This window comes from Nuphar pumila, chromosome 15 (assembly GCF_984573655.1).
Source record: "Nuphar pumila chromosome 15, dmNupPumi1.hap1.1, whole genome shotgun sequence".
Classification (NCBI taxonomy): domain Eukaryota; kingdom Viridiplantae; phylum Streptophyta; class Magnoliopsida; order Nymphaeales; family Nymphaeaceae; genus Nuphar; species Nuphar pumila.
Genome location: NC_143263.1, coordinates 64,370,774 through 64,381,893, shown reverse-complemented (window position 1 = coordinate 64,381,893; position 11,120 = coordinate 64,370,774). Strand labels below are relative to the sequence as shown.

General features: G+C 42.1%; 1 protein-coding gene across 3 annotated transcripts in view; it reads right to left on the bottom strand.

Annotated features, from left to right (window-relative positions):
- Positions 1–352: 352 nt before the first annotated feature.
- LOC149815462 (putative clathrin assembly protein At5g57200) overlaps positions 353–11,120 on the bottom strand; it is a 64,465-nt gene continuing 53,697 nt past the window's right edge. For 2 of the 3 annotated variants that reach the window (XM_089989943.1, XM_089989945.1), the window contains 4 exons: positions 2,221–2,397; positions 2,072–2,147; positions 1,833–1,957; positions 353–875 (listed from right to left, as the gene is read on the bottom strand). In XM_089989943.1, coding sequence (XP_089846069.1) covers positions 552–875; positions 1,833–1,957; positions 2,072–2,147; positions 2,221–2,397 — 702 coding nt within the window. In that variant the 3' untranslated portion in view covers positions 353–551. The remainder of the gene's footprint in view (positions 876–1,832; positions 1,958–2,071; positions 2,148–2,220; positions 2,398–11,120) is intronic. The other variant, XM_089989944.1, reaches the window with a different exon arrangement.

The window sequence follows — 11,120 nt, the reverse complement described above, 5'->3', positions numbered from 1 at the left end:
AAATTGGACAATGCCTAGATTTGAGTCTGCAACCCATAAATTCATCACCAACCCACTCTTGTGAGCTGGCAAAAACTCATCAAATGTGTATAACATATTTACCTGAGAAAATAACTTACTTCTGAACATCTTAACAAGCTTGAAGTCACTCATGAGGTAGTTTCTCATCTGATTACAAGGGTACACATCAGACTTTTCACATCTAAGGAGTGCAACTCTTGAGCAGAAAATATACAGAAAGCAAATCATGTTCAAAGAAAAATTCAAAGGTGAAAAAGGGAAGTATCTGCCACATATTGTGGAGGGAAAGCAAATTTAAAATGTTAGTAGAAAAAAAGCTAAGATACATCCATAAAGAGAGTAGCCAATAGCAAAGAATGGATTTATACTATATTCAGTTTCCAAAAGACAATCACATTTCTTTTTCCACTTCTCCTCCCTGTTTTTATGTCAAAGGATACCGGCACATTCCATTTACAAAATTTTATAAAAAATAGAAGCTATAAATTTACAAAGAATAAATGTAATTAAGAAAAGAGTAAAATAAAAATCTAGAGCAAGCTAGGACTTCCATGCATATATGATGCACTTGACTGATTGGTAAACGGATCACCAAATGGGTTGGCAGCCATTCCCTGCTGTGGTGGATGGAATGAGTAAGGGCTGTACATCATCGCCATTTGCTGCTGCTGCTGAGCCATTAAGGCCATTTGTACATTGGGCGGGGGAGCTATTCCATTTGACATAGCAAATGGATCACGTGCATCAAAGGGATTAGGCGTCCCAAGACCAACTCCATGTGCTGGTTGCTGTTGTCTCCGTGTCTCTGCATCATCATAAAGACTATCCAACAAGAGTCTGTCGAATCCACCAGCCTGTTAACAAACAGAATGCCATCGGATAAACAAGACCTAAGAGCAGCTAGTGTGCACAATAACTTAATTTTTTGGACTTGAGCATGAATACAAGAAGTATACGATTTGGGTCAGTCCTAGTTCCTCAGAGACTCAGTCTCATAGACCACAAAGAACTTCCCAGAATTTTTAAATCTTAAAGACTTGCTTAATGTCGGAGTTCCCAAATCTTTTACATCACTCACTCTTCATTATTCAAATGCCAAATCCAGCCAATCTTTTTACTCGCCAACTATGTCAAAGGATTCTTAATGTTCTGCCCATATCATGACCTTTATATACTAGTCTTAATGGAAAACTGCACAAAAGCAGAATCTTATCCTGTTCGGCGTGTCCATATGACATAGCTCACCAAACACCATATAAGACTGTCAAACACAATTATTCTATCCAAGACTATTCCAAGTCTACCCAAGTCCATTTGGTCATGCCCAGTCCATGCAAATGATGAATTTGCCTGATGAGCAATTTGGAACCTCCTGAACCTGTCCAAGCTCCGAACTTTTAAGTCAAGTCTTACAGGATTCTGAAGCACACTGTTTCATTGCTCATCCGTTCATCCTAATCGAGTATAAAACCCATAGACCTCACAGATAAGGGGAGGATGATCTAGCATAAGATGCCTAATAGCATAAAATGGGTAGGCATGCTTATTTGACACCCTTGAGGATATGATATAAAAGCCACGGTTGTTGACAGTTGAAACAGTACCATTTATAATTTCATATTATTGACAGCATGTTCAGAAATGATGCAGGCAATACTAGGAAAACTACCCTAGTATAGATGTAAACCATTTTCTTTTTGTCCCAACTTAATTTGACAAAAACAGATTGATTTCATGACAAGATTGGCCCACATTCCCTCATGTTGTGTCAATACCTTTAAAAGTTTCATGAAGGGAAAGAAGCAGCTTACCAATTTACTTTCAGTCAAGCTGCTAGTGTTACTGGTATCTGTAGTAACCAACGCTAGCTCCCATCCTGCAGGATCTGACAAACTTTTTGAAAACCCATCAGATTTTGAAGCCTTTGTAGCATCATCTACAACATTTCAAATAAGAATTTGAGTCAACATTTATGAATTATATGTCAATACCGCAGATGGTGTGTGATGCCTAATTAATGTTTATAAACCAAGGCCCTAAGGATACAAACCAGATGGCACTATGGCAAGAGCCAATGCATTGCTTTCTTCTATTAGTGCAGCATCAGGATTAATCTCATTCAGACCCTGCCAAAAAAAGGTTCATTGTAATTCCTTAAATATAAGAGAGAAAAAATCTCCTAGAGAAACTAGTGTTTACCAATAAATCTCCAGTATCAGGAGTTGGAACTGGTGGAGGAACACTCTCGTTGCTAGTTTGTGCAGTTTCCTCCTGGATCTCAACATCTGGACTCTTCTCAACTTCCACAGCTGGTTTTTGACTCTCAGGGGAGGCAATTTCTGGATTGTAAGTTAACAAGTTCCTCTCCTGGTATTCCTGGTTGGGAAGAACTCAGAACATGAGAATGCAGCACGGAGAAAATACATGAAAAATAAGAACCATGATCAGATAAGATCAGCATAGCTGTGACAATCCATGAATTTAATAAACATAAAATCTTGTTCACTTAGTACATAGTTAGGCTATTAACATATGTACATGTGCATCGTTCTCATTACTGTTATCCTTGCAGCATTAAAAGATCAAACCTTTTTCCGAAAGACTATATAAGACTTTTCCATTGCTCACAGAGCCACTTGTAGGACTCGTGCTTTTTAGAAAAAAAAAGTTTTGGATCCAACCCGGATCCGGGTCTTTACCATCACCCCCCCCATGTTCTATTTAAAGTTTAAACCCCCACAGGGGGTTTTCTTTTTTATAAAAAAACATCGAGGCCCTCCTGCCCCGACTCTCCTGACCCCGACCCCGACCCCCTGCCGGAATCCCCCCTCTCGTCTTCTTCTTCCTCACGCCGAAGCACGACCCGACCCCGACGCCTTCCCTGCGCACCCCGAGACCTCGACCCCGAAACCGACGCCTTCCCTGCGCACCCCGAGACCTCGACCCCAAAACCCCTCCCATCTCTCGTCTCTCTCCTGTTCACGCCGGAGCCCCCCTTCCCTCGCCGGAAAACAGGCCCGACACCCCCTCTCTCGACTCTTCCCTTGCTCACCCCAAGCCACACATCCGTCACGCACATCGGAGCCCCTACATCCCCTTGCCGGAGGCACGCCGGAGCCCCCTCACCTCCCGATACCCCTCAGGTACACTGCCTTCCCCTCTCCTCCCCGTTTCTTCTTCTTCCTCTCAGTTCCCCCATTTCTTGTCCCTCTTTTCCCTTTTTCTGTCGGCAAAACCAGCACCACCACTGCTGGTGGCTCTGGCTTGCCAAGAGGGAGGGTGCCAAGCACCCCACCCCCCACCCCCCACCCCCCACCCCCATCTGCTTTTGTTAATTTTCCTGCCGACCAGGTGGGGCGGCTGAAGCTGCCACCCACCTTCCGGTTCGGGACAAGGACCGTTGTGCCCAGCCCTCAGAGCCAATCCTTTTCCCAAAGTTACATATCCGTTTTGCCGACTTCCCTTGCCTACATTGTTCCGTTGGCCAGAGACTGTTCACCTTGGAGACCTGATGCAGTTATGAGTATGATCGGGCGTGGGAAACACTGGGTTCCGCTTTTTTCTTCCCTGTTTTTGCCGAGTTGAGCCCCGACATGGCCAGCCCCTGTCGCACTTCTTTGCCGAGCTCAGCCCCCATAGGGCCATCCCCTGTCGCACCACTGGCGTTGTCAACGAGTCAGGTTGTTTGGGAATGCAGCCCTAATCGGGGCGCCTGAGAGGGTGAGAGCCCTATCGTGTCCAGACCCTGTCGCTTAGCCCCCCTTCCTGCCCCAAGATGGGGACCACGCCAGGCTTGGCCTAACCACCGAGCTCACTCCCTTCCGTTGGTCACTTAGCTAGTCGAGCTAAGCTCGGCTAGGATCGAGCTCAGCTCAGTCTTTGTTTTCAGACGGAGCCGACTTCAATGACCTTTACCCCCGCCTCTTGTACCGTGCACGGCTCTGGTTGGTTGGCTCGAACTGAGTTCGGGTTTGGCCCCTGCAAGGTTTTTAATACCATCATTTATGCAGGGCAAGGTAATCGTTTTAGCGCTCCATACTGGCATAACAGATGAGCCCTTTAAAACCTACGCTCAAAATCATTAGCGAGGTAGGAAAAAGTTGCATTATATATATATATCAAGGATGCAGTTTTGCGTATTTTTGTCCATGTCAATTACTTTGCCGCCGCACTAAAATGTGCATAGGCTGCTTACACAATTTATTTAGTCGATATACAGTTTCGTATATCGCTTACATAATTTATTTAACTGATGTATGGTTTCATACATCGTGCATCGCTTACGTAATTTATTTAGCCGATATATGGTTTCGTACATCGTGCATCGCTTACACAGTTTATTTAGCAGATGTACGGTTTCATATAAAGTGCATCGCTTATGCAGTTTATTAGCTCGATGTGTGGTTTCACACATCGGGTCTTGCTTTATGTCATTTACTTTGCCGTCGCGCTGGAATGTGCACAGGCTTATGCTTTAATATATATAAACTTTGTGAAGTACGCAGTTTTGTGTAATCCTGCTTACTTTGTATTATGCTTGCGTTAAAAGATGCAGATTTGCGCATCCTCGCCAAGTCTTTATTTTTAAAAGGTTTTCACCTGCGAGATTTCAAAGCTCATAAAATTTGTTGTCACGAAAAGCAAAAACAAATATTTGGCGTTTGCGTATTCACAATCGAGTCTTTCTCTCAAACCTGTATCAGGAAAAGGCTTTGACTATGTAGCCCTAAGTGGTACATATGTTCGGTCATTTGTTTTGGTATCTAAAATGACTCGGATATTCTTCGGTCTAAAGTACGAAACATTGAAATTTCTAAATAATGTTGGGGTTTCTTTCTGAAAAACCGATATCTCTCTCTTCGTAGTGGTACTATCAGACATGCACAACATGCTAATACTATGATGATTGGATGAGAGGTTTATAACAACCTCGTAGCGTGAAAATGTATGATGATTAAAGAAAAATCACATAAATAGTGATGATCGCCTTCACAAGCAAGATGCTCGATTTGGTTTGAAAGACTAAATCACGTAGAATGGGTCGTTAGTTAAAATAGAACCTGACATACTCATTTGTTTCTTTGGTTCCGTCAAGGGAGATGATGAGATGATACAAGAACTCTGATAGACAGGTTGTTAACAACTACACTCCTCGAGTAGCAATTAACTTGGTGTCTCTGGTCGTCAGAGTTAGGGGACGGGGCTATAAAAAATTATCCTAAGTGGTAGATCCCATAGACTTTTGCAGAAGTTGAATATATCTCTTGCCATGAATGCTTCTGGGGAATTCTCTCTCGGTTGCAAGCCGTCTCCTTAGGAACAGACTCAGCTAGTTGTCCAGAGTATCAAAATACATAGAATAACAAACCCCTAGACAATTTCAGTTGTTTCTACGTTCCTCCTGTGCGCACCCTCAAGACAATTAATGTCAAAACAAGATTATCATGCTTATTTTACTTATTCTTAATTGCACATCATGAAATAAACAACATATATGTTAGTTTTGTTCTGAATTCTGATATCTATGCACCTACCAGATTTTTATAAGTCTGAACTGTTTTATGAGGTAAGGTGATGATTAGGTCGGTACGGCTAACGTGATGATATCAAGATCCCTCTCTTTCTCTGACATTTTGTTCCTAAGCACGTTTTTTTGTAATTTTGTATAAGGGTTTCCTTTGAAAATTCATTTTTTGTATAAACTTTAAATTATCAAAAACCTTGTTTTCAATCTATGTCGTTTCAATGCTTATATGGAGATACAAATATATTTGTGTAAAGGAAGGTTCGCTTGTAATGCGCCTAAGGCCCGTTGAGTTGTTATTTCAAACACCATTTTCCACTGAATTGCCATTTTAAACTCTAAAAAAGGATTGATTACAAAGCTTTTAATTTTTTTCTAAAAAGTTACAAGTTCAGGATTTTGGGGAGTTACAAATGATATTAGAGCGACATGGAAAACAATGATTCTTGATCATCCGACATCTGTATCGTACTATAAGTATTTATTGATTTAATTATTTTTTATCTATCTTGATTAAAGAAATATGTTTCGGTTTAGATATCATATAATGGGATGATCGAATAGATGCCTTGATTGGAGAAGTTGAACAACTCCAATCAATGGTCCAGAACCTGAATCATAAGGTGGATAGGTTGATTTACGAAAGCACCAACATAGGACGACGTGATAACCGAATGGAATGCCATCAAGCTCATCTGGGTCAAATGTACCATCGGGAACTTGCAAATTGTATATTGTATCTTTTGTTGTAAGATAGGCCATTCTGTGGAAGAATGCCACCTTAAACAAAGTCATGACAAGTGACAGTTGGCCGTGAAGGCCTTGAAAAATGGGAGCGAATTAAGGGTATACAAGATAAAAAGTCTATTGAAAATAGTGAGGGCAACAAATGACAACCTGCTAATGACAAAATGTAGAGACCCCCATTTAAAAAACAAAAACAAGGTAGAGGAAACAAGCCACAACAACCGCCAAATCATATATGCCCGAAGTGCAACTATGTTCATCTTGGATAGCCATGCCCCTGAAGCACTAGGGGATGTCTATATTGCAGGAAGATGGGGAATTATGTCCAAAATTGTCGCAAGAAGGCAGCAGATTGGCAGAGATGAACCGCAGGTGAAGGTCAACAGTAACAACAACAACAACCTCAACAACAATCACAAAAAGTAGTATATGACCGTGTTTATGCCACCGTGACCGAACAAGTAGAAAATAGCGAATAAACATTTTGATAGTCATAAGTTAAGACTTTTTGTGATTCGGTATGAATTTTGTCAGGCAAAAGTTAATCTATGAAATCACGTACAAATTTTGTTCAACTGAATGATTAGCCCAAAACTTTTCCCAGGAACTCATTGTAAGTTGTCTTGATCACTTTAAGAGCTCATATGTTTGGGTTCACACACACACATTGTGCACCCTCGTTAACCCCGATTGATTTAGACTACGATCTTTACAGATAACCTTTGAAAGAAATTTCGAAGACGAAATTCTTTTAAGAGGGGTAGATTATAAGACTCGTGCTTTTTAGAAAAAAATGTTTTGGATGTAGGTTGGATCCAATTGGATCTAACCCAGATTCAGGTCTTTACCCCCCCCCCCCCCCCCCCCCACACACACACACACATGTTCTATTTAAACCCTCCACAGGGGGTTTTCCTTTTTATAAAAAACATTGAGGCCCTCCTGCCCCGACTCTCCTTTGCTTGACCCTGACCCCTTGTTGGAATCCCCCCTCTCGTCTTCTTCTTCCTCATGCCGAAGCACGACCCGACCCCGGTGCCTTCCTTGCGCACCCTGAGACCTCGACCCTGAAACCCCTCCCGTCTCTTGTCTCTCTCTCTCTCTCCTGTTCACGCCAGAGTCCCCCTTCCCTTGCTGGAAAATAGGTCTGACATCCCCTCTCTCGACTCTTCCCTTGCTCACCTCGAGCCATACATCCGTCGCGCATATTGGAGCCCTGACATCCCCTCGCTGAAGCCTCCTCACCTCCCGATACCCCTCAGGTATGCTGCCCTCCCCTCTCCTCCCTCATTTCTTCTTCTTCCTCCCATTTCCCTCATTTCTTCTCCCTCTCTTCCCTTTTCTGTTGGCAAAACCAGAGCCACCACTGCTGGTGGCTCTGGCTTGCCAAGCACCCCGCATTCTGCTTTTGTTATTTTTCCTGCCGACAAGGTGGGGCAACTGAAGCCGCCACCCACCTTTCGGTTCGGGACAGGGACCCCTGTGCCCAGCCCTCAGAGACAATCCTTTTCCCAGAGTTATAGATCTGTTTTGTCAACTTCCCTTGCCTACATTGTTTTGTTGGCTAGAGGCTGTTCACCTTGGAGACCTGATGCAATTATGAGTATGATCGGGCGAGGGCAACACTCGGTTCCCCTTTTTTCTTCCCTGTTTTTGCTGAGTTGAGCCCCGATAAGGCCAGCCGTTGTCGGACCTTTTTGCCGAGCTCAACCTCAACAGGGCCAGCCCCTATCGCACCAGTGGCGTTGTCAATGAGTCAAGTTGTTTGGGAATGCAGCCCTAATCGGGGCGCCAGAGAGGGTGAGAGCCCTCTCGTGTCCGGACCCGCTCCCTTGTAGCCCCATGTCATCCCCCCTTCCTGTCGCAAGATGGGGACCAGGCTGGGCTCGGCCTAACCACCAAGCCCACCCCCTCCCGTTGGTCGCGTAGCCAGCTGAGCTAAGCTCGGACTCAGTCTTTGCTTTCAGACCGAGCTGGCTCAGTTAGCAAACTAAGCCTGTCTCAGACGAGCTTTACCCCCGCCTCTTGTACCGAGCCCGACTTGGTCCGGTCGGCTCGAACTGAGTTTGGGTTTGTCCCTTGCAACACAATCATCGTCACGACAAGGTTTTTAATGCCATCCTTTATGCAATGCAACATAATCTTTTTAGTGTTCCACGCTGACTCAATGGACGCGACATGCTTACCAAGGTACAAGCCCTTAAAAACCTATGCTCAAAATCATCAGCGAGTTTGACCATCTCCAAGGTAGGGAAAGGTTGCATACGAGAACAAATGATGGAATACTTCTAACTTATATATATATATATATATATATATATATATATATATATATATATATATATATATATATATATATATATATATATATATGCTTTTAAATCAAGGACGCAATTTTGCATATTCTTGTCCATTTAAATTATGTCACTTACTAAGTCTGACGCAATGTATGAAACCGTATATCGCCGCGCTGTAATGTGCACAAGCTACTGCTTATGCAATTTATTTAGCCGATGTACGGCTTTGTACATCGTGTATCGCTTACGTCATTTATTTAGTCGATGTATGATTTCATACATCTTGCATTGCTTATGTAGTTTATTTAGCCGATATACGGTTTCATACATTGTGCATTGCTTACGCAGTTTATTTAGCTTGATGCATGGTTTCACACATCGGACCTTGTTTTATGTCATTTACTTTGCCGCCGCGCTGTAACGTGAACATGCTTATGCTTTAATATATATGTATTCGATATATACATATATATAACTTTGTAAAGTACACAGTTTTGTGTACTCCTACCTACTTTGTATTATGCTTGCATTAAAAGATACATATTTGAGCATCCTCGACAAGTCTTTATTTTTAAAAGTTTTTACATGCGAGATTTCAAAGCTTGTAAAATCCGTTGTCTCGAAAAGCTGAAACAAATATTTGGCATTTGTGTATTCGCAACCGAGTCTTTCCCTCAAACCTGCATAACGGAAAGGCTTCGACTACGTAGCCCTAAGTGGTATGTACGTTCGGTCCTTTGTTTTGGTATCTGAAATGACTCAGATATTCTCCGGTCTAAAGCATAAAACATTGAAATTTTTAAATGATGTTAGGGTTTCTTTCTGAAAAACCGATATCCCTCTCATCGTAGTGGTATTATAAGACGTGCACGACATGTTAGTACTACGATGATTGGATGTGAGGTTTATGGTAACCTCGTAGCGTGAAAATGCACGATGATTAAAGAAAAATCATATAAATGGTGATGATCGCCTTCAGAGGCAAGATGCTCGATTTGGTTTGAAAGACCAAAGCACGTAGAATAGGTCATCAGCTAAAATAAAACCTGACATACCCATTCATCTCTTTGGTTCCATTAAGAGAGATGATGGGATGATACAAAAACTCTGATGGACAGGTTGTTAACAACTACGCACCTCGAGTAACAATTGACCCGGTGTCCCCGGTCATCGGAATTAGGGGATAGGGTTACCAAAAATTATCCTAGGTGGTAGATCCCATGGACTTCTGCAGAAGTTTGATGCATCCCTTATCATGAATGCCTCTGGGGAATTATCTCTCAATCACTGACCGTCCTCTTAGGAACAGACTCAACTAGTTGTTTGGGATATCAAAATATATAGAATAACAAACTCTCGGACAATTTCAGTTGTTTCTACGTTTTTCCTGTGCATACCCTCAGGACAGTTAATATCAAAACACGATTATCATGCTCATTTTACTTATTCTGAATTGCACATCACAAAAGAAACAATATATGTTAGTTTTGTTCTGAATTTTGATATCTATGCACCTGCCAGATTTTATAAGTCTGACCCGTTTTATGGGGTACAAGTGATGATTAGGTCGGTACGACAGGCGATGCCGCGATGATATGATGATATCAAGATCCCACTATTTCTCTAACGTTTCGTTTTTTAGCATGTTTTTTTTGTAATTTTGCAGAGTTTTCTTTGAAAATTCTTCTTTTGTATAAACTTTAAATTATCAAAAACTTGTTTTAAATCTACGTGGTTTCAATACTTATATGGAGATACAAATATATTTGTGTAAAAGAAGATTCACTTGTAATGGGCTTTGACAGAAATATCCACCTGCAAGGGTTAGAGATGAGGTAAAGAGAGAAGAGAGAGAAGAGAGGGGTCGGCGGCAATAGGGTTTTCCCTCTTCTACTTAATATTTATAAGTGTTGTACATAGTATGACATTTACACAAGAAGTAAAAACAAATTATAAACATGCCACCGCCCACAAAAAGTAAAAACAAATTACAAACATGCCACCACCTACGCATCCCAAGATGGATCCTTGGAATGTGGTGCGGGTCGGATCCATGATCCAAAACTAACAGCCTCCCTCAAGTTGAGTGTGGTCCTTGATCATGCTCAACTTGCCTTTGAGTGCCCAAAACTGATGAGTGGATAATCCCTTGGTAAAGATGTCAGCAACTTGCATATCTGACCGAACATATGTAGGTTCAATTTCTTTTTCTTCCACCTTTTGCCTAACAAAATGTTGATCAATCTCGATATGCTTCGTGCGGCAATGAAGGATGGGATTGAAGGCAATATTAATAGCACTCTGATTATCGCAAAGAAGCATAGAGGACGAGATTGGTTCTCGTAATTCTTGCAGTAGATGTCTCACCCATGTAACATCGGTTGTTCCTGCTGCCATTGCACGATATTCTGCTTCAGTACTAGATCGTGCCACTGCCTTTTGCTTCTTGCTACTCCATGTTACAATATTATTGCCGATAAGAATGCAATACCCCGAAACTGATCTTCGCTCGTCAAGATCACCCGCCCAGT